At 40.9% G+C, this 24792-nt stretch overlaps 1 protein-coding gene across 2 annotated transcripts in view; it reads right to left on the bottom strand.

The window, feature by feature from the left end:
- Window positions 1-14355: 14355 nt before the first annotated feature.
- The window catches only part of LOC113580633 (teashirt homolog 1-like), a 24781-nt gene continuing 14344 nt past the window's right edge, over window positions 14356-24792 (bottom strand). For both annotated transcript variants that reach the window (XM_035528526.1, XM_035528525.1), the window contains one exon: window positions 14356-18794. In XM_035528526.1, the coding sequence (XP_035384419.1) occupies window positions 15421-18794 (3374 nt within the window). In that variant the 3' untranslated portion in view covers window positions 14356-15420. The remainder of the gene's footprint in view (window positions 18795-24792) is intronic.

Raw genomic sequence — 24792 nt, 5'->3', positions numbered from 1 at the left:
TATCTACAACCCTCTTAGAAGCTCTAGTTATCATTCCCATTCCATTACAATCATACATGCTAATGGTGAAACAGTACAACTAGCCATTATACCCATTTCAAATTGCTGCCAGGATGCAATAATCTATCCAAAATCTCATTTTGATTTACATATACTGCAAGATGTAGATTCACCTCAGTGAGAGGAGCTTCCTTGGGTACATCATTCGAGATGGCTTTGTATGCATGTAGCCCTGTAAGGTGGAGGTGGCACTCTGGCCAGGCCTCTCACTGTGCTACTCCGTGGGTAGGCTAAGCAACTAAAGTGGAAGCCTGAAGCAGAAAAGGCCTTCGACAATCTCAAAGCCACATTTGCCAGTACCCCGGTACTGTAGCAACCCTATCCCACCAAGCCCTTCGGCATGGAGAAAGATGCCTCTGACATGGGAGTCACTGCGATGTTATTCCAGCGAGCAGGAAAGGAAAGCAAGTTCAAGTTCAAATCAGTGACCAATTTTTCTTATAAGCTAAGCCCCACTGAGCAACTATGGAGTCCAGGCTGGCTCAGTGGTCTCTCTTTTTCTCCAAGCGTGTTTTTCAGATCATGTATAGATTGGGGGAGACATGAGGGCGGACGTGCTCTTCAGGCAATAAATCTACCAATCAAGAGCTGGTCCTCCCCCCCTCCTGCTTTATGGGAGCTGTGTGCTGGTACCTGGACCAGGACATTGGCATAGCAAATCCCCATCCTCACTGACTTCCACACAGACTTCTTCCCACCGAGACGTCACACAGCACTTATAACATGGGCACACACCTTACTGGCTCCAATTCACATCACGGATATGGCAGAAGCTCCTAGGGAAGCTGAACATCACCATGAGCCTCAACATCCGGTTACAACCCTCAAGCTAATGGGCAGGTGGAGCCAACCAGGAGCTAGGTAAGTTTCTCCACCCCTATTACCAAGAATACCCCGAGACATGGTGTACTTACTTCTCCTGGGCATAATATGGCCAGACCTCTCTCTACCATGCAGGGATGGGGCTCACTCCCTTTGAGTGCATGTTGTGATGCAAGCCCCCACTGTATCCATGGAATCCCTGAAGTTCAGACCAGTCCACTGTCCAGATGTGGTGCCAATTGAGTGGGCAGGTGTGGGAGGACACAGATTACCAGATGCACTCAGCTATCACTGCTTTGAAGAGGAAAGCTGATTGATGGCACAGAGAGAACCCTCGCTATGAACCCAGAGAGAAGTTGAGGGTGGCCACAAAAGATGGACAGGTGGGGCCCACAAGCAAGTTATACCCTAAGTTTTCTGGTCCCTACAACATCATCAGTCCCATAAGCAATCTTATGTTGATGGTTGACCTCCTGAGGAGCAGCCATACATCTTCAGCCTTCCATGTATCAACTCTGAAACCTAGGTAGAAGGACCCCTCTTTGACATCGATGACCTCTCATGACCTCCACCACCACCTCTAGAGCTGGAAGGAGGAGCAAGGTGCAGGCCTTGCTTAACTCAAAGCAGTCTGGATCCTGACCTCACCATCTCCTTCCACCGGGAGCATCTGGAGAAGCCTGCTGTTCATTGGCAAGGAAGTCAAGTCAAGTCAAAGCAGCTGTACAAATGTTGAAGTTCAAGGCCCCATTGAGCAAGCCAAGGGCAACAGTGGCAAGGGAAAACTGCCTAGTGCATGAGGAAGATGTCACAGAACGCTCGCCTCCCACGAGTCACGTGGTTCGGCCCACCACGTGCAGTGGGAGGACTGTCTTGTTTGTAATCACACCTGCACCTCGTTCATCTTTATGTATATAAACCCATGTTAAAGTGTGCAGGGTGTTGCTTATTGTCGGGATAATGTCTAGATGTAACGCGCTTCTGTTAGATGTATTCTTGTGTATCGTGTTTGTTTAGCGTTAACCATTTCATGTTTCTTGTTTGTGATAAGTGTGAGTACCTTCATGTCTTTAAATGTTAATAAATGTTCGTCCCAGTTGGGGTCAATGGAGTAGGACATTGACCAACAAATAAAGAACGCGAACCCACATCCACCGTGCCCACCTCACCACCTCTATGTACCGCCAAAGCACCGGGGTGCCTTGATCAACTGGGCTCATACCTCTGTGGGAATGGGACACCCTGGTGCCACACATACAGCACAACTAATAGGCACCCACTACTGGTGGCCAGCTATGCATAAGGACGTGGTGAGATATGTGTCTTCTTGTGTGGACTGCACCCACAACAAGATCCCACGCATCCCTCCTGCCGGTAAGTTGCACCCATTGCCCACTCCTATATGACCCTGGTCACACCTTGTGGTGGACTTTGTTATTGACCTGCCTGCCTCTGAGGGCAATACAGTGGTTTTGACAGTAATTGACAGGTTTTTGAAGATGGTCCAATTCATCCCTCTGAAGACCCTGCCCACCGCGCTGCAGACAGCTGACCCACTGTTCCGCAAGTTTGGTCTGCTTGAGGACATCATGTCTGACTGAGGCCCTCAGTTTACATCTCGGATATGGAAGGAACTTTTAGGTAAACTCAACATCACGGTCAGCCAGACCTCAGGCTATCACCCTCAAGCGAATGGACAAGCAGAGAGGTGCAACCAGGAACTGGGTAAGTTCCTTCGTCTATACTGTCAACACCATCCTGAGACATGGAGCATGTACCTCCCCTGGGCAGAATACGTGCAGAATTCGCTACGTCATACTCGTACTGGCCTTACCCCTGTCGAGTGTGTGCTAGGGTATCAGCCTCCGCTCTACCCATGGAACACTCCCACTTCAGGTCAGCCGGCAGTCGAAACCTTGTGCAAGGAGAGTGAGAGGACGTGGAATGAGACGCATCAACGGCTGCGCAAGGCAATCCCTGCATTCAAGCATAAGGCAGACAGGAGGCAGGGGGAAACCCCACAGTATGACGTGGGACAAAAGGTATGGGTATCTACCAGAGATGGTCGCACGGGTGCTACCAGCAAGTTGGCTGCAAAACATGAGGGCCCATATAGGGTCATGGAGATAATCAACGAGGTATGGCTGGGTGTAGTCGGGCTTCTCATACCTTCCACATTTCGGCACTGAAGCCTGTGACACAGGGGCCCCTAGCCGGGGAAGCTGATTCCTCAATGGACCCACCTCTGCCTTTGCCCCTGGAGATAGAGGGGGGCCCGGCTTACAAGGCTCGATTCCCTGAGATGAGGCAAGGGATTGCAATATCTTGTGGACTGGGAGGGGTACAGCCCTGAGGAACAGATTTTAGACCCCGACCTCATCGCCTCCTTCCACAGGCTGCGCCTGCAGAGGCCCGCCCCGTGCTGATGGGGCAGACCGTGCTGCAAGCAGCTGGCGGGGTCTTTGGGGGGGGGGGGGGGTGGTTGTCACAGTAGACTGGGCCAACTCCGAGAAGGAGACACCCACATTAGAGGAGGGAAGTACCGGTCGTTATCCTGATCCAAATCACCTGTTTACTGATGGTAGACACCTGCTAGTCATCACTATGTCTCCTTACTAATATGTCCACAGGTCCAGAGGAACAGCACTGTGCATTAACGGTTCTGGAGACCACTGGAAGGCTCCTGGACATTAAGACTCACATTTCAGAGTTTATTCTCAGATAACTTTGTTACATGCAATTATCATGAATAATCAAGAGCACATCAGTTCTAGTTCACCTCTCACTTCTTCTGTGCCGCCATAGCTCTCAATGCCCATGGACCTCAGATCTACACCTTTACCTAAGATGGGAAGTTGTTAATAAAATGCTTGACTGTACAGAGGTTTTCAGTCTAGCCTTAAATATTGAGACTGTATCTGAGTCTCGAACATTTATATGAAGGTTATTCCATAGTGTTGGAGCTTTATAGGAGCTTTTTCTTATTGGTACTAGTAAAGAGCCTGCACCTTTTGATCTAAGCAGATGTGGTGCATTGTAATGCAATATGAGTTTTCTAAGGTACTGTGTGGCAAGACCATGTAGGTCACTAGAAGTATTTTATAACCAATACAACATTTTACTGGGAGCCAATGTAAAGTAGCTAAGATAGGAGTGATGTGATGAAATTTTCTAGTTTTAGTAAGTACTCTGGCTGCTGCATTTTGAACTAGCTGGAGCTTGTTTAGGCACTTAGTGGTACAGCCTGATCATTTTTTAATTTTCATTTAGACATACATGGACTGAGTGCTCATCTGAAATTGGTGTGAAAAAATGTTGGCCATAAAATTATGACCTAATCTTATGTATCAATATCTCAATATGCTCTTGTGTTTCATTTGTTTTATTTCCCTCTTTCTTTCCATTTTATTTACTACATTGAAATAATTTATGTCTTGTAAGCTAATTTGAGGTAAATGCCTAACTCAGTCAAAGCCTAAGACTGAGACAAAGAAACTATGAAAATGCATGAGCCATGATACCTGTTGAGCCATTCCTTCTCATGCTGCCTCCAAGATTAGTAGTTAAAAATCCATTTTAGCAATGGACAGTCCGTTCAAACTGTATAAGAAGGAACTTTTAGAACCTCTCGTGAAGAATTAAGTACTTAAAATAGCATCTTATTTTATATTTATTTTATATGTTTTTCATATATCCAGTTTGTTAGTCTGTCTAAACTTAAATTGTTTTTTACACTCATCATCTTTTTGTCATTGGTAGAATTAGGATTAGTTCTGTTTGGCCAACAGTAATTAGTTTTAATTTAGCCAACTGCAAACCTAGGTTTAAATTAGTCTATGTCAGGGGATGCTCAGATGGCTATACACCTGTGCTTCTTGGGATACCTCTGCCAAACCTTGGTGATTTTGTTTAAACGATTTTGTGAAAACGAATGAGACTGGAATAGGTTTTGCTGTCTTGGAACAACTTGGGCTATAAATTAGGGTCGCTGACAGAGCAGAGAAACGTTTGGGAGCTTTTTACCTGCTCATGTGAGCAAACTAATCATCTGGCCCTTCATTGACCCCAAAATGTAAAATCTTATATTTCTTTCACATGTTGTGTGCCAGCCATAATTCTGTACACATTTATATTTTTCCCTCTGTTATCTCAGATAGTAACCACAGGTGTAATTTCCCATTAGGTTCACTAGATAGGCATTCCTCCCTCAGGCATTTTTCCTTCATTTTAGCTAATTGACTTAGCCGTAGTAGCTTCTCGGCTAGTTAGCATTAGCTATGCTGTGTGTGTAGGTCTCGGTCCAATGGTTTATTCAATCAGCTGTTAATTGCAAATCATTCTTCAATGCTCATCTTATTTCACTCCTTTATTGCCCTATAATTTTTTCTCTTTTTTGTTTTTTCATCTCCCCTTCCTTTATCATTTGTTAGGGACTCTGTAGACCTGAGCCAAGTTCGCTAAAGCTATGCTACCTTTCTTACAATGTCAATCGAATTGTTTTATTCATTCTTTGCATTTATTTATTATGTTGGTCATTGGGCAAGTATATTTGAAACAATGATATTTGGTGCCTGCACAAAATATGAACTCATTTAGAAAGGAGTCTCATGTAAAGATAATAAACGTTTGGTAATTAATTGGTAATAATTTATTTTTAGTGTGGTGCACCCTGTTAATAATTCATAAGTTTATGTATTTTTGCTAAAATTGAAATTTCTTTTTGGAAGGTCCCAAAGAATAATATGAATTTTATTATTGATATGCCTAACATATTCTTGTATGATGGAATACAATTTTGCAGTCATCTCAGCCCCAAAATGTTGTGTTGTTGGGTTCATAAAGTTTAGCATTTTTTTCAGTAAATGCTAGGCCATGCTCTACTCAGTACTGCAAGGATGCTAAAATGCAAGACAAATCTACTTGCCTGGCTGTCCCTACCTACTTTTCCTTGCACCAAATCAACTGATTTAGTCCCACATTTTCGTCTTGTTCCAGCCATTTTTCTGCATTCATTATGTTATCACTGAATAAATTGTGAGGATGGAGAATTTTACCTAAATGCCTCCAATTACTGCTGCCATCTTTTACCAGTTTGCTTGCTGTTTTTGGCAATACTATTTGCAGCAGAGGCAAAAAAAAAAAACCCAAAAAACAAAACCTGCATCTGCTTACATTCATTTAAAAAAAGAAAAGTCAAATTCTCCTCTTGCCACAGGGTCCTGTGAAGCCTGGGGCAGTCACACCAGTTGCCCTGTCAAGTTACGGCCCTGGTGGCATGATATATTGTCACCCAAATACTGCATATAAGCCAAACATATGTCCTGATTATTGCATGCATTATACTATGACATGGAAGCTTGGACATTTTTGCTAACATTGTCTCAAATCTAATAAGATAAAGATTATTCAGCTGAATGGTATCAATATTAGTAGTATTAATGGAGTTATGGAATAACGGAAGTTTGAGACAAAGACCATGCATGAAACTGCACCCCTATTTCTCCCTATTTATGCTCCCAGTACTCTAGTTCACAGTTTACTTATTTCCTGCTGCCAACCAACCCTTCCCCCCTTAATGGAATTGAATTTTGATAAATATTGATGTACACACACACTCACACACACACACACAACACACACACACACACACACACACACACACACACACACACACACACACACGAGACCACTCCAATTTTTTCTTGAATCAGCTTCTCCACATGTACAGCACCCATTCCATTCAAGTGTTTGTTGTATTCCCTCCACAGACACATCTCATTATACTTAATGAGATTGCTGATTAGGTGATCACCTGAACTAAATCCTTTCTGACGAGCAAACAGTATAAAAACCACTGCTTCTGTCATTACTATTCTCAGTCAAAAGCCTAAGACTGAGACAAAGAAACTATGCAAATGCATGAGCCATGACACCTGTTGAGCCATTCCTTTTCATGCTGCCTCCAAGATTAGTAGTTAAAAATCAGCAATGGACAGTCAGTTCAAACTGTATAGGAAGGAACTTTTAGAACCTCTCATGGGAAGAATTAAGTACTTAAAATAGCATCTTATTTTATATTTATTTTATATATTTCTATATATATAAGATGACGTCAAGTGACCTACAAAAAGAATGCCATGCGGCAGCTGGGCTGAATTGCACAGCAAGGACGGTTGAAACAGGCTTTTGAAGGCAGGAATGAAGTCGTGCAAAGCTAGAAAAAAGCCCTTCATCCATGAGAAGCAAAGAAGAGTCAGACTGAAGTTTGGGAAAAAACATAGGGATTGGACCGTAGAGGACTGGGGTAAGGTCATCTTCACTGATGAGTGTAATTTTCAGCTTTGTCCAACACTTGGTCATGTAATGGTTAAACAGAGACCTGGGAAGGCTTGCAAGCCAGAGTGTCTTGCACCCACTAGTGCAGGATCGGTGATGATCTGGGGATGTTTCTGCAAGGCTGGAATCGGGTAGATTTGTCTTTGTGAAGGACACACGAAGCCACTTACAAAACTGCTGGAAGAAAACTTGCTTCCTTCTGCTCTGACAATGTTCCCCAACTCTGATGATTGTTTTTTTCAACAGGACAATGCTCCATGTCACACAGCCAGGTCAATCAAAGTGTGGATGAGGGACCATCCTATCATGGCCAGCCCAATCTCCAGACCTGAACCCCAATGAAAACCTCTTGAATGTGATCAAGAAGAAGATGGATGGTCACATGCCATCAAACAAAGCCGAGCTCCTGGAATGTCTGTGCCAGGAGTGGCGTAAAGTTACACAACAGCAATGTGAAAGACTGGTGGAAAGCTGTAAATAAAAATCATGGTTATTCCACCAAATATTGATTTCTGGACTCATCCTAAGATGAAATATTAGTACTGTGTTGTTTATACATGAATATGAGCATGTTTTCTTTGCATTATTTGTGGTCTGAAATTTCTGTAACTGTTTTGTTATTTTGACCATTAGCCATTTTCATAAAAATAAAAAAACAGATGCTCTAAAATGCAATATTTTAATCTGGAATTTGGAAGAAATGTTGCCAGAGTTTATAGAATAAAACAAAACTGCTCAGTCTGGTCAAACACATATCCATCAATTGTAAAACCAAAGAAACTGATAATTTTGCTGTGGTCTCTTTTTTTTTTTTTTACAGATATACTGCCTGGCCAAAAAAAAACAGTCACACACTCGTTGGACCGCATTTAGCTTTGATTATGGCACACATTCACTGTGGCATCATTTCCACTAGCTTCTGCAATGTCACATTTATTTCTGTCCAGAGTTGCAATAATATTTCCCTAAGATCTTGTATTAATGATGAGAGATTTGGACCACTGCGCAGTCTTCTCCAGCACATCCCAAAGATTCTCATTGAGGTTTAGGTCTGGACACTGTGGTGGCCAATCCTTGTGTGAAAATGATGTCTCATGCTCCCTGAACCACTCTTTCACAATTTGAGCCCAATGAATGCTGGCACTGTCATCTTGGAATATGCCCGTACCATCGGGGAAGAAAAAATCCACTGATGGAATAACCTGGTCGTTCAGTATATTCAGGTAGTCAGCTGACCTCATTCTTTGGGCACATAACGTTGCTGAACCTAGACCTGACGAACTGCAGCAAACCCAGATCATAGTACTGCCCCCACAGGCTTGTACGGTAGGCACTAGGCATGATGGGTACATCACTTCAGCCACCTCTCTTCTTACCCTGTTGCGCCCATCACTCTGGAACCGGGTAAATCTGGACTCATCAGACCACATGACCTTCTTCCATTGCTCCAGAGTCCGGTCTTTATGCTTCCTAGCAAATTGAAGCCATTTTTTGCTGGTTAGCCTCACTGACAAATGGTTTTCTTAAGGCTACACAGCTGTTTAGTCCCAATCCCTTGAGTTCCCTTCGCATTGTGTGTGTGGAAATGCTCTTACTTTCACTATTAAACATATCCTTGAGTTCTACTGTTGTTTTTCTACAATTTGATTTTGCGACATGTTTAAGTGATCGCCCATCACGATCATTCAAGATTTTTTTACGACCACATTCCTTCCTCGAAGATGATGTTTCCCCACTGTCCTTCCACTTTTTAGTAATGCGTTGCACATTTCTCAACCTGATTTTAGTAGTTTCAGCAATCTCCTTAGATGGTTTATCTGCTTGATGCATGCCAATAATTTGACCCTTCTGAAACAGATTAACATATATATATATATATATATATATATATACACATACACTAGACCTATTTTTAGTACTGCTACATGCACATTTGAAGAGCTCCAACTGTTCATTTCTTCCTTCTCCAAGTTCGGCCCAGCTCTAGAATATACATGGAATGTAGCACATCCTGGCATGAAGATAAACTTTGTGGATATTTCAGTTAAGTCTGGAAATTCTTGATTAAATACCACCAATTCTAAATCTATGGACTATCATTCCTATTTGCAATGCAACTCTTCACATTGCAAAGCCTGTAAAAACGTAATCCATTACTCATAGCTATTAAGGCTTAAGTGCATTTGCAGTGAAAATGAAGACTTCCTCCAGAAAAGTATCAAATCTGTGAATATATTCATAACTGATTTCCTAAGGAAGTCATATCTGTTGCTTTGGCTTGAGTTTGACTTATTCAGTGAGTGGACATACTGACCTATGACAATGTACTTATAAGATAACAAGAATTCATTTGGTGCTGACTTAATATCCTACAAATAAAACAATGGCTGATATTATACATAAACACTTCTCTCTCTCAGAATCCTTCAGAATCATAAAGAGACTGCATCACTTTTTAAGGATCCTCCAATAATCTCTTTATTAACACAGCCACTAAAATAACAAATAGAAAATGATCAGTTATCACCCATTCCTCCTCATGCATTACTGTGGGAGTTGTCTACAGTATTACTTGCAAGACATGTAATCAGCTTTACATTGGAGAAACCCTGAGAATGCAATTTTATTGAACACCTTCAGACCATTATAATTAAGCCTTTGTCAAGGATTTGTCCAAAGGCATTTAATACTAACTGACATTGCATTAATGACATTGCATTAATGTTTACATTGCCAGTTGTTACTATGGCAGAGATTAAGAAAGGAAACTCAAAGAAAAAGAATTAATCTACATTCTTGGAATTTAAGAACCCAATGGAATTAATATTATGATTTAAACACTTACCTTTTCTAATATAAACTGGTTCCTCCTCCTATGCTCTGTCCAAAATATCCTTGTGTACTTCAATATCATTTTAATCTCTCTCTCTCTCTCTCTCTCTCTCTCTCTCTCTCTCTCTCCCTCTCTCTCTCTCTGTTCTGTCATGGTATTTCCTCTGCTTCCATGGTCACCTTGTCCCCCATCTGAGGCACTCCCTCATCAGCTCATGATAAATGTTATGTTTGGAGAAAGGAAAACACTGCATTCCAGCATAAAAACCTCAGTTCGTAGTATCATGGCTTGGGCCCATTTGAATCTGTGCATCTGTGCCTGATGCATTGTGAAGAGCTTTCTTATATTGATATTAGCAGCTTCAAGCTGTTCTCTTGCCCATCTTATTGTGCCTTCTGGTTATTTAATGACTGGCAAAGCCTACATATTTATGTGTTTCATCTCATTGTTTCCATTCAATTTGCAGACTCTTGTAGCCCTGCCTTAACCAATGGTGGTACTTGGATGTTGCTGGCCTCATTTCTGCCTCATGGTGTGATTGGACAATCCCCGGGTATTTGTAGGTGTCCATCAGGTCTGTTGTACCACCATAGGTTTAATTCCCTCTTCCCTGATCACTTTTCCTCATTTTATTTCTGCTCCTGTCATTTGAGCTAGAGAAGTGTGGTTGGCTGATTGAGCTTTAGAACCTTGCTTTAGTTAGGTAGATCAGTAAGTCAATGTCCCTTTCTGTCTTGGTATATAGCTGGATGGCATCCATGTACAAGAGGTGGCTGGTGGTAGATCCATTCCTGAATCTGTACTCATATCCACTCTTATAGATAAGCTTAGATAAATCTGTGGTAGATTTTCGCATCCTTGGTACTAGTAAAGAGCTCGCACCTTTTGATCCAAGCAGACGTGGTGGATCATAATGCACTAAGACTTCTCTAAGGTGCTGTGGGGCAAGACCATTCAATGCTGTGTAGGTTATTAAAAGTATTTTATAATCAATTTTACTGGGAGCCAATGTAAAGTAGCTAAGATAGGAGTGATGTAATCAAAATTTCTAGTTCTAGTAAGAACTTTGGCTGCTAGACCACATGATGTGTCCATATATTCCGGTAGTCCTGGATTCCTTTTGCATTCTGAACATTCTGTCTCTGATGCAGCAGGTGGTGTATCTGGCAGTAGGTTTTTCCCTTTATTTTATCCATCTCCAGTTGTGATAGAAGGCATCGTTTAACAATGTTTGAGCACTAGGTAACTAATTGCTTGTCTGTGAATATGGGTAAAGGCCTTCTCTTCATCCATAGTTCCCTTATGCAATTCATATAGCCCCTTTCACTTAGCCTGCTGATGTAGTAGTATTCAGTCCCTTTAACCCACTTACCATCAAACCATCCTGGTTCTTCAACATTCGATGCGGACATTGTTAATCCAGGAGATGTCCAACCTAGCATTACTCTCTTGGGTCATGCTCTCACATTTAGGAGGTATGTAGCATTATGTTTTAGCATTAGGATTCTTCATTAGGATACTCTTATTCACATTTGTAGTGATTTGCCTGACCCAGAAATCAAACCCTAGTCTTCTGCATGCAGATTAGTTGTTTTAACCAACTGCCTATATGCATATACAGTGGTGCTTGAAAGTTTGTGAACCTTTTTTGGAGGAAGCCCCTCCCTTGAGTGCTCTAGGGAGATTTTCATTGCCGCTGTCACCCTTGGCTTGCTCACAGGGGCTTGGACTCAGACATTTGTAAAGCTGCTTTGTGATATCAACTGTAAAAAGTGCTATATAAATAAATTTGACTTGGCCAATAGAAGTTTATATATTTATGAATAAATTTGACCTAAAACCAGATTGTCACACAAGTCCTGAAAGTAGATAAAGATACAAATATTATTATTTATTTATTGAGGAAAATGATGCAATATTACATATCTGTGAGTGAACAGCATCTGCTTTGGCCTCTTTGTGCAGCAATAACTGCAATTAAATTGGTTTCTGGTAATTATTGATTAGTCCTGCACATTGGCCCAGTAGCCCATTCCTTTGTACAAAACAGCTTCAACTCAGTTTGGTAGTGGATTTCCTCCCATGAACTGCTTGCTTCAGGTCCTTCCACAACATTTCTATTGGATTAAGGTCAGGACTTTGACTTGACCATTCCAAAACCGTAACTTTATTCTGCATTAACCAGAATGACTTGTGTGCTTAGGGTCGTTGTCTAGCTGCATGACCCACGTCCTCTTCACATTCAGCTCACGTAAATTTAGCCTGACCTTATCCTTTAGAATTTGCTGGTACAATTCGGAATTAATTTTACTACTAACTGAGGTTTTTATGCTGGAATGCAGTGTTTTCCTTTCTCCAAACATAACATTTATCATTTACACTAAAAAGATCCATTTTGGTCTCATGGTTCCAATAGCTTTCTGGCTTGTCCCCGTGATCCTTAGCAAGCAGCAGACAGGAAGCAATGTTCTTTTGGAGAGCAACTGTTTTCTCCTTACAACTCTGCCATGCACACCATTGTTGTTCAGTATTCTCCTGATGGTGGTCTCATGAAAATTAACCCTAGCTAATATGAGAAAGGCCTTTAGTTGCTTAGAAGTTACCTTTGGTCCCTTTGTGACCCCACAAACTATTACACGCCTTGCTCTTGATGTGATCTTTGTTGGTCGACCACTCCCGGGGAGGATAATAATGGTCTTGAATTTTCTGTGGTTTGTGGATTGGTGGAGTCCAAACTCTTTAAAGATTTGTAAAGATTTCCAAGCTTTTCCAGCCTGATTGGCATCAACAACTCTTCTTCTGAGGTCCTCAGAGTTGTCCTTTGTTCATGCCATGATACACTTCCACAAATGTTTTGTGAAGGTCAGACATTGCTAGATCTCAGTTCTTTAAATAAAAATAAAAAATTGTAATCCCACTGAATAACAACACCTAAATGAAATTTCATCTTCAAATGATGTGCTAATCTTAAAGGTTCACAAACGTTTGCCACTCACTGATATATAATATTGGATCATTATCCTCAATAAACAAACAAAGTATAATATTTTTATCTCATTTGTTTGATTTGGTTCTCTTTATCTACTTTTAGGACTTGTGTGACAATCTGATGAAGTTTTAGGTCAAATTTATGCAGAAATATAGAAACTTCAAAGGGTTCACAAACTTTGCACCATTGTATTCCAAAATGTAAAAAAATTGAAAACTGCAGTAAAAGTAGCTAGTAAGAGCTTATACTACAGAAGTGCATGTGATTCCCTTTTTTGCCTTAACTGGATAGCATTATTATTAGAAAACACACAAAATATTACCAATGTAAAATCCCTTCTGATAAGACATATTTCATTCAAATAAATAATCCATATAACTTTGGAAACATTTAAAATAATAAAAAAAAGTATTTTTTTGGAAGATGAACAGGTAGTTCTCCAGATGGCAGCAAGAGGATGCTTGATAACTGTGCAGATATTTACAGCAGCATTGAGTTCAATGCTTAGGCAAATGTTTTGAAGACCCAACAACTGTGCTTATGTGTCTCACATAGACCCAAAATCCACACACTGTTCTTCAGAGAGTGACAGAGAATGAGATATATGTTTATAGATCTGTGCTTATGAGGTTGAGTTTTTTTAACACTCCTGACAGGATTAACCCTTGCCTTGGCTGGTCAACATTTAGGCTTTCTATATACCGTTAGAAATAATTCAAATGTCTAACTAGCATAACGCAGTTCTGCTTTACCACAGCCCTACTTTAATAAGGCATGCCAAGGCAGTCTGTATCCTCTTTTATGTATAATCCAGATGAGTGTCTGGTGTTTATGTAAACAATATTTTTGGGTAACCTTTCTTTCGTTTCTGCTGTGAATGAATTAATGTATCACATTGCAATAACATGGTACAAAGTAATTACACTGGGGAACGCTTATTTTACCATATCTGTGTGTTACTGTCACATTTTTGAGGTCAGACAACTTGTGAGGAACCAGGTGCAGAGCATTTAATGGGTGGAAGACAAATTCAAAATCAAAATGATAAACTAAGCTTCCTCCAGTGTAATTACTTTTTACCATGTCACTGCAATGTTCAGTCACAGAAGATACAAAAGTGGAGATAAAACACACTTATTTTCTTTGTCTATTCTACATATGCAGTTTCTAAAGTGTAGGTCTAGTAGTTGGTAAAAAAAAAAGACCCAGGTTATACTAAATTAATTAATATCACAAAAGATAGTAATGCATTAGTAAATATATCTTACTGTATGACCCAGTGGAACAAAGACAATATATGCTTAAATGCTTTGGGTTTATTTTACAACTGAAGAAAATAAAAAGTAATTGCCTCTAAAAAAAGTTTTTTTTTTTTTGTTTTTGTTTTTTTTACAGTATTATTGACAAAACATGGAAATGTATAGCTATTGTGCTCACTCACACAACTTCATGCACCAAACTGTATGTATGTTTAATTCACATTTTTGTAAACCAAGTCAGAGAAACTTTAAAAAAATTCTGTGGATCTACATCATATAACTATTTACACTATGTTTTGTTTTTTATATAAAATGACCATAGAAAAACTAAAGAATACACACATCTTAAAATATAAAGGATGCTGAGCTGGGGCAAACAGCAAGATGTTACATGATTTTAATACAGACCATTGTAACAAGTAATATTTTCTGCTATCAGCTGAAATCAGAATGGCACAAGACCAAAAGAGAAATTTGTAACAAAATATTATAAAGTCATACACCAAAGAAGAATCCAAATTTTTGTTCTTTAAAAGCATCTTTGCATACTCTTAATACCCTTAGTCTGACAACCATGACCCTATTGTGGTTATGAGATTCAGAATTCAAGAAACACATTGCAAACTTGGGTCATCATACTGAGATCCATATATAACACAGATTTTTTAAAATTTAAGAGATGAATCACCAAAAGATAAAAAATCAGAATTGTTAACTATGGATTCCAATTATTTAAAAAAAAAGCTCTCTTTATAAAATAAGATTGTACTTAAGGTGCTATTTCAGTCTCCATTGATATTTTCTGTTCAATTTCTATGCCAATCTTGTCATAAAAACAGTAGTCATTTTAGGAGCATGAAAAAATTTAAATTTGTTTACCATCACTAAGAGACATGCACAAATCAGATAAATATAAATACAGTTTTAAAAGAGTTAGCAGTTTTAAAAGCTTAGCAAAAACAAAAACAAACAAGAGAAATATGATCCATCCAGGCAGTTAAAAAAAAAAATAAAAAAAAATTAATGGCTCATTTCGGTCCCAGTGCAGAAACATAATCAGTTTTAGTTTAGTGCAATGTAATGTCAGTTACATAGGCAGTTGTCCTTCAACACTGAGCACCTCACTGTTCCTCCTTTTCCAGTTTTTCTAATGGTGTGACAAACACCAGGTGGTCCTCTGGTGTTTTTCCATGTGTCTTGCTCAGATGTAGCTTGATTGCATGTTTGCTGACAAATGTCCGATTGCAAAGTCTGCACTGGTATATGTAGCCAGGGTTAGAGTCCTCATCGAGTGAGGTCAAGCTCAGCAGTGGACTGCTGCATGGTATTTTGTCTGTGATCTTCTTGGAGGCAGCCTGCTGCTCCTGGAGTTGGTGCACAGACAATTTGGACAAGTCCTTGAGACTGAAACCCAGATGAGACTCCAGATGGCTAATATAAGATGAAGGTGTCCTGAACTGGGAGGCACAGTCTCCACAGAGGAACACAGGCTGACTGGAGTCCATGTTCTTCAAAAACTTTGTCCCACCTGTTCTTCTCAGCTGGTATTTCACATTGGCAAGCCAGTGGGACACAGTGGTCATTGAAAGGCCCGTAAATTTGCATATGTGCACACGCTCCTGAGGACCAAGATCTGTCATGGCATAGCGACCCTCTGGAGTCTGCCTCAGGCTAGAGGCAAACTGTGCTTGGAGAATGAGCAGGTGCTGAGGGTTCCAGTTGGACTGTCTGCCTTTCCGCTTCTGTGCAGAAGAAAAGTCATCCAGTGGGTCCTCAAATGCACTGCTATCTGCATCAGACTTCTCTGAGATAGATGAGGGTGTGGAGGATTTTGGAGTTAGGTGACCAGTGAGGTTCTTTACCATGTCTGAGATATCCATCAGGGCATTCTCTCGCAGACACAGTACAGAGTCTGAAAGAGGTAAGCTTGAGTGAAGAGGCCTGGCTCCATTGATGATGTTCATTACTGGGTGACTGCTGGTAATACTGTTGGTATCACTGTTAGTACTGTCGCTGTTTAGGCTTTTGAATTTCCTCAGATCTATGGGCTGGTTGTTGTCTTCATAGAAATAAGTATTGAGTGGCTCATTTTGCTTATCATAAGCAGAGTGGTAGGCAGACTTTTCCATCATGTTGTTGCTGATCCTGTATAACATTGACAAAGGATCAGAGGGAGGATGGACTAGTTTGGAGGCTTTGCTGAGATGGGTATTCATGACTGACTGCAGTGCACTAATAGGGCTAATAAAAGATGTCTCAGGTAAGTGATCAGTGATGACCCCCAAACTGTTGCCATTAGTTATGGGTAATTTACATGATTCTGGAACATTTGTATGGTTCTGGCCTTCTACTAATGTCTCTTTAGGCTCCATTTTACACACAACCTCTCCATCTGTCTTTCTAGAGCTATTGTTTTTTGCTGTGAGAGATGGAGACACTGCATCTTTCTTCTCTTTGTGTGTTGGTGATCTGGCTGCATATGCAGACCTTCGCCGCTCGGCACCATCCATTTGTTCTTCCTTCTCTTTTTTCACAGAAGCCTTTCCTGTGACCTTCTCTACCAGCTCCTCCATGGCTGACACATTGTTCCTAAGGGTGGGAGGTGATGAGGGGCTGCAGGGGGAATGGATTATTGATGCAGGGTCGGAAACTACGGTTCTGATTCCACTGTTGATAGCTGGTTGCACCGGAACACTTTGAACTGTTGTGGAAAGTAAGGATGACTTCACAGATCCCTGAAGCTGGTAGGCTGCATGGATACTTGGGTAACCTCCCCAGGTAGGTGTACCTGTCTGAGCCTTGCTGATGGCACTGGACACTGTGTTCTCCAGAGACTTCAAGATGTCCATTCCACCTTTGGGAGTCTCCTCAAGATCTTCTTCTCTGAGGTACTTGTATGTTGTGGAGTTCTCTTTAGCCTCCTTCTCTTTAGCCTCCTCCTTCTCCTCCTTGATCTTTCCCCCAAAAAGTTCATGAATCTCTGTCTTTTTCTCCTCTGTTTCTTTCTTTATCTCTGAGCCAGAGAGAGGAGGGGACACAGATTGGGACTTAAGGCTGGGAACAGGCAGTCTGGTGGTAGTGGGAGGTAATGGAATTGACTGGATCTTCTCCTCCACCACTGCATCAAATACCAGCTGCTTTCCCTTTTTGGATGCAGTGTTTGTTACTTTAAGGAAGTGACCGGTTACCATCATATGGGCAGTTAGCTGCTGCAAGGTATCATGAGAACTCCCACACTCCATGCACTTCAGAATCTGTGCCTTACGTGCCTCAAACTGCCATGTGTAACTAGCCCCATTCTGATATCCATATCTATTGTTGGGCGTAACATAAGGATTAGCTGCTCCCTTTATATCTTTTCCAACCTCTGCCACTGAAACAACACCAGTGGAACCTGTGAGTGACTCAGGTGAACAAGGGCACATAAGGGGATCTTGAACAGGTCGTTTTTTGGTCGATGGCACCAGCTTGGTGGCCAGGGCTGGCACTGGCTCTTTGAGAGGCACTTTCTGGTAATGCTTAGTCTTGATCATATGGACGCTCAGGTCCTGTAAAGACTCAAAGGAGTGGCCACAGTACATGCACTTCAGTACTTTCTGGGCATCCTCTTTGCCCTCCATTTCCATCAAGGAGCGTTTGCGGGGCTTTGACCATCGCTTGCTATTGTCCTCCTCCTTGTCTTTGTTGTCATCACGGTAATGTCCAGTCTCATTCATGTGAACGGTAAGCCCAACTAGCGTGTCATATGCTGCACTGCAATCTTTGCATCTAAACTTGCTTGCACCAGTAAAAACAGAGCCATAGAGTTTGTTGTTTTGCCGGTAGAGCTGAACTGTGCTGAAAAGACTGGATTCTGGCAGTAGGTGGTAAGGGGTATGTTGTAGTGTTTTGGCTAAAGCAGCCTGATGCCAGTCATAGGATGCACTACCACCATTACTAGTACCACTGCTGCTGACTGGGGTGGCAGAGCGGCATTCTGAATTGCTCCCTGGAATTCCATTAATGCTGCTGGCAGTAGAGCTCTTTTGATTGCTGTGGCTACTCTCAATGGTGATGTCAGTGATGGTAGGTGTGCTACTGGCTGTCTGTGTGGTGACACTAGTAGAGGGTACTGGCTTGGTGATGTCCATGGCAAAGGTGGACCAGGAGGCATCAGAAATGAGGTTTGCATAGACAGCTTTCATCTGTGCCAGACTGTCCTCCAGGGTGTTTCTATTGTCCTTGTAGCTGGGCAACTCTTCATTCTCATGGCCGTCTTTTGAAGAGGTGCTCTTAAAATCTGGGATCTGATCGCTGGTGTCACTGAGTGGGGAAGCATAACCTGCATCTGGGTTGATGCCATTACTGCATGGTGAGTCGTAGAATGTTGGAGGACCTCTCACACTACCCTCCTCTTCCTCATTGCACATTGCATCTTGGCCATCCATGGAGAGCCCATCATCCTGAAGGTGCTCTTCATCAAAGGCTACCTTATTCTTGGCGTGTGGAACATAGGCTGAGAAACAAAAAGAGGGAAAAGACATGGGAGTCAGTCATTGATTCTATCTAGCTACTTTATTAAAACACTCTAAAGATACACTTAAAGCTTTCTAGATGTAAAAGGCAGTATACTCCCAACTCACTCCTTCAGCAAACAGAATCATTAGGCACTTTGATAATAAAATATTAATTTCTTTTTATCGTTCAGATTCATGTTTTCCTGTGGCATTTCTTATTACATGCTTTAAGCTACAGAATAAGAAGAAACTTGGAAAATTAGCACACTGCTTTCACTGCAATACAACCCCTATGCAGGCAAGATCCATGGTCAATGCCTCTGGTGCTAAGTGAATATTAATTCATGTGCAAATCAAACAAGCAAAAAATAAGCCGAAAGAGCAACAGAGCGAGAGAGAGAAGAAGAGAAGGATGAGGGGAACAGAGAGAGGGAAAGAGAGGAAGAGAGGGACACACGGAGAGATAGACAGCACAAAAGAAGGAGGGAGAGTGAGGAGAGAGCACCTAGGTTTTTTCTTTATCTTTTGTCTGCATGGTGAGAATTGTGTCCTAGATGCCAGCATCAGTACATCTTGATGAAACAGATGTGCCATCAATTTTAACCAGCATGCTAAGCTGTCATATCAGAATTCTTGATGTATTTCACTCGTGCCATTTCCTGCTGCCAGAGTACTGGAGAAGCAGGAGGATATTCAGCAGCTGCTTCTGCATGCTAGTGGCTGCTTCTACATTCTAAAGGTTGCCTTGCATGTATAGGCTGCTTACATGCAAGTAGCCTCTTGTTCTCCTTTCAAAATGCTGTTCTATTTGATCCTTAATTTTTCACATGGCTCTTTATTATTAACACACAGGGCAATGAATGTCAGTAATTTTGCTAATTCATTCTTACAGAAAAACTTGATTAACTAAACTGACTTAAATCCATACTGGGATTTAGGAACCATAAATTTAAAAGAGAGATCCGAATGCTCAGCTGTCATACCTGCCCTCCTAACCAGGGGTTGGGAGTTAAGTGAGGGTTTTAATAGGAAACTGCCAGCTTTATTTCCCCTAGATTCTGACTCCTGGGCTAATCAGAGAGCACACTGCTGGCCTGTGTTTACATTTACATCATTTAGCTGATGCTTTTATCCAAAGCAACTTACAATTATAACTGATTACAACTTGAGCAATTGCAGGTTAAGGGCGTTGCTCAGGAGCCCACCAGTGGCAACTTGGCAATGGTGGGGTTTCAACCTTCAGCCTTCTGATTACAAAGAAAGTACCTTGACCACTGAGCTACCACTGCCTTCAAACTTCTCAAGCACACTTTAGTGGCAAAGTAACAATGTGTTCTATCCTGAAACACATTGTAGGTGAAGGGGGTGGAGCATGAATAATAAGGAAATCAAGGTAGGTGGGGCATGAGGCCTGTAAATGAGATGGCATGATTAGTTCCTCTAGATATCACATAGAAAAACCAATTACAGTAATGTGAATATTGCTGTGCCCTTTGGGAGAGAGGAGGGCAAATTCTGCCTGCCATCTGTCCCCTAAACCTGAAGAACGGCTCACAGAGCAAATTACAAACCAAATCCCACAGCTATATCTCATCGACTAAATCTCAGCTTCAGAATGAAGATTTGGGTTTGGTGTGAATGTCTGCGCTGTTTGATTGCATATTGTAGAATATACCACATACTACAATATTTAGTGTAAAGAAGAACATGGCAGTATATAGCACATACTACAACACCAAAGAGAACACAGACTAGAGGGGCAGTATGTCACAAGAATTGTGCTGAAGAGTATGTGAGAGGGAAGAGGAATGACAGAGTGTGTGAATATACATACTGGCTAAAAAAAAGTGTCTCTCTTTGGGTGTGTGTTGAGAGGGAAAGAGTATGAGAGGATAATTAGGCTGTTATTAATACTTCTTTCACTCACTATCATACTCACAGACGTGCACTATCATACTCACACATATCTTACTCTCACACACTATCAAATTGCCTTTCATATGATGCCATACTCTCTCACACACTCTTTCAAACTAACACACATACACCACAATATCAAACTCATGCATACACTGTCAGAGTATATCGGACACAATATCAAACTTTTGTGCATACACTCTCAGCCTCTCAAGCACACTATCAAATTCTTATTCATTCACTATTCAACTGTTTTTTTGTTGTTGTTTTTGAAGGTGATTCATATTGTGATAGTGAACAAAAGAGTTTGATTGTGTGAATAACAATTTGATAGTCAGCATGTAATAGTTTAATAAGGAAAGTGAGTCGTTTGATAGAGACTACATGAAAGTTTTATAGTATGTGTAAGAAGTATGACTGTGTCCATGAGAGTCTGACAGTGTGATAGTGTTTGATATTCATGGTTTCTGGTTGGCTTATAATCTTGACATTAAATTTACAGATAATTATTTGAATACAATGGCAAAGTGCCTCTCACCCACCTTCAAAAGCTTTTTCTTAGAAATAAAAATGTAAGAAGCTCAAAGTAGAACAAAGAAACCATATTAATGAGACAACTGACCTCTTGACAAGTAGTTTAAATGCACCAAATATGACTGCTATGTGAAATGCAGAGGACGAGGAGATGCATTGTTATTTAGTGATGTGGGAACCATGCTGGAACGCATCAAAATTTATGAGCAAGAACTCACCTACATGGCTTTGGAGCTCATCCTAAGAGATACGGTTGTGTTTGGTACCGTGATTTTGTCACATCTAGTTGCAATGTTGCTCTTTCCAGTCATTAATGCCTTTACCCACATCAGTGAAGAAAGAGGCTTCTCAACATCAGTAGCCATTACCGCTGGCTGATGTTGCAACATATTTTATTTAGCACTCATAGTTTTTAGTCCATTGTGAGCCACTGTGACCATCAAGCTCTTACACACACTATCAAACTCCCATGCATACACTGTGAAAAACATGCATTCACTATCAAACTCCCATGCATACACTGTGAAAAACATGCATTCACTATCAAACTCCCATGCATACACTGTGAAAAACATGCATTCACTATCAAACTCCCATGCATACACTGTGAAAAACATGCATTCACTATCAAACTCCCATGCATACACTGTGAAAAACATGCATTCACTATCAAACTCTCAAGTATTCACTCTATCAAACTCTCATGCATTCCCCATCATACTTCTCACACATTCTGTCAAACTTATTTTTTCACTATCAAATTCTTTCTCACACTATCGAACTTTCATTCATTCAATATCAAACTCATCACACTCTACCAAACCTCCTTATCAAACTCTCATAAGTACAGTAACATAGCGTCTCACATGCTATTGAACTCTTGTGTGCACTCTCATGTGCTTTTGTACACGCCATCATACTTCTCATACTCTTACTCTTAATCCCACACTTCCATACTTTCACTCACACATTATTATACTTTGTTTTAAGTGTGTGTGTATGTCTGATACTGTGCGTAAGAGCTGAATAGTGAGTGTGAGAAGTACAGTAGAGTATGCATAATGATGTATGAAAGGGAATATGATAGTGTTTGCATGAGAGTTCGATAGTGTGTGTAGAAGACTGACTGTATTCACAAGAGTTTGACAGTGTGCGAGAGATGATGATAATGTACGTAAGAGAGTTTAATATTTGAGAGAGACTATGCATGTGTGGGCAATTGTTTCATAGTATGAGAGACTCTGATAGTGTATGCATGAGAGTCCAATAGTGTGTGTGATTGATTGTATGTGAGAGTATGACACAAAAGAGTTTGATACTGTGTGAGAGTATTATACTGTTTGTGAGTATGAGTACGTGAGAGAAGTATGGTACAGCTTGTGACTAAGTGTGTGAGAGAAGCATGGTACTACTTGTACTTGAGTGTGTGAGAAAAGTCAAGTATGAATAACAGCTTTAAACGTCTTCTCATAAAAGATGTACACCCTTTTATTTCTAGAATGTAGTTTGTAGTCATTTCTACATGATGCAAAGATTAGTTCATAGAAACAGTAAGACCCATCCAACCATCATAACACTACAGACAACTCTCTCTCACACACACACACACACACACACACACACACACACACACACACACACACACACACACACACACACACACTATTCTACTGTAAATTGAGGATAAGGAGGGAGGTGGGAGTGAGATGAACTTTTTCTCCATTTCTTGCCTGATGTCAAAGCATTACACTGCATCCCATTTTTCTTTTTACTCCTAATTTCATCAAAATGCTTTGTGTATTGTTCAGGTCTTGTTCATGGATTTTTCAAACCAAGCACACACTCATACAGGCAGGTGCTTTAGTATACCTACACACCAAATAACAGGCATCATCTGTATGGTACAAGAAGTGCAAAACATCAAATCAAAATAATACTATTTTAAAATGTTTTATATGGCATACAGAGTGCTACTACATATACATGGCAAATACACACATCGAAATCAAACATTACCAAAGCCCGTGTCTCCTGCCCTCCACAGACATATATACCTGTTCTTTAGACAATTTTTTGAATCCAGACTTTGTATGTCTTACCTGACCAAAACACAGTAAGACAGTAACGTAGACAACATCCGGCAGCAGCTGCCCTCATCGCCTAGCAACAGGCCAGCTGATGGATGACCCCAAAGACGGATAATTACCGTAAATCACAAAGGCTCAGCCATGGAGAGGAAGGAAAAGAAAGAATGAGAAGAGAAGGGAGGGAGACAGGGTAGAAGAGGGCTGAAGAATAAAGGACTTGTAGCTGTAATGTGACACCACGGCCCCACCCCACTGCCTAGCCATCAAAAGTTACCTTTGTACACAGACGCCAATCAAAGGCAGCTCCAACCACCCACAGCAAAGACTCATGGGGAGAGTGTCTGTAACTCACTACAGAGGGCTGAAAAAACACTGGAGTGAAAAAGTAAAGCTTTTTTAAGTGGAGAAAGCCACAGGAGGAATAAGCAGGACAGCAGGACAGCAGGACACAGTCCCACTGCAATGATAGAGCTGAAATCAGCAGGATACAGCCCCTACTGAAATGATAGAGCTGAAATCAGCAGGACACAGTCCCGCTGAAATGATAGAGCTGAAATCAGCAGGACACAGTCCCACTGAAATGATAGAGCTGAAATCAGCAGGATACAGCCCCTACTGAAATGATAGAGCTGAAATCAGCAGGACACAGTCCCGCTGAAATGATAGAGCTGAAATCAGCAGGACACAGTCCCACTGAAATGATAGAGCTGAAATCAGCAGGACACAGCCCCTACTGAAATGATAGACCTCTCCAACTCTCTCTTTTTCCCTGTCATATACACCCCATTTTAAGAGATCTTCTCATAAATTTTACTTTTATACTCTTTTTGATATGTGAATCACACCTTGTGTGGGGTGTGTGTTTGTGTGAAGAGGGATGTGTTATCCATAGTTTAATATACTTGCCAAAATCTCACTGATCTAGTCTAAAGTCTTGATACAGAACAGAACAAAGAGAGAGAGAAGGAAAGAGAGAGAAAGAACACAAACACGAGCCTCAGGATAAATTTTTACGAGTACACATCATCTACTTTCTGTTACTATAGAGTGCAGAAGGGTCATGTTAGCTTGGGCTCCTGTCCATACCTGATCAATATTTAACCCTTGTGGTCCTCATCACTCACACATACTATCTTGTACAATCACACAGCGTCTCTGCCCAAACAATTTTGCAAATCCTTATACAAGCAAAGTGAAACGTAACCATGAACCATCAATATTCTCCTTAAAATTAAACGATCTTAACATACCAGACACAGTTTTCATATGAATTTATAAACCAAACAAACAATAAACAAAATAAAGTTTTTCCAATAAATGGAGAATACACTTGTCACAGTGTACATGTTGCAACTTTTCTGCATCCATAGAGTTGAGAGAATGAACAACATGTATGTAATTATTTGGATTATTTATGAATGTTTTGTGAATTTTTCATATATTAGACACTGTTTGAATT

The sequence above is a fragment of the Electrophorus electricus genome, chromosome 7, assembly GCF_013358815.1.
Source record: "Electrophorus electricus isolate fEleEle1 chromosome 7, fEleEle1.pri, whole genome shotgun sequence".
Lineage (NCBI taxonomy): Eukaryota > Metazoa > Chordata > Actinopteri > Gymnotiformes > Gymnotidae > Electrophorus > Electrophorus electricus.
This window is presented reverse-complemented; position numbering and strand designations above follow the sequence as displayed.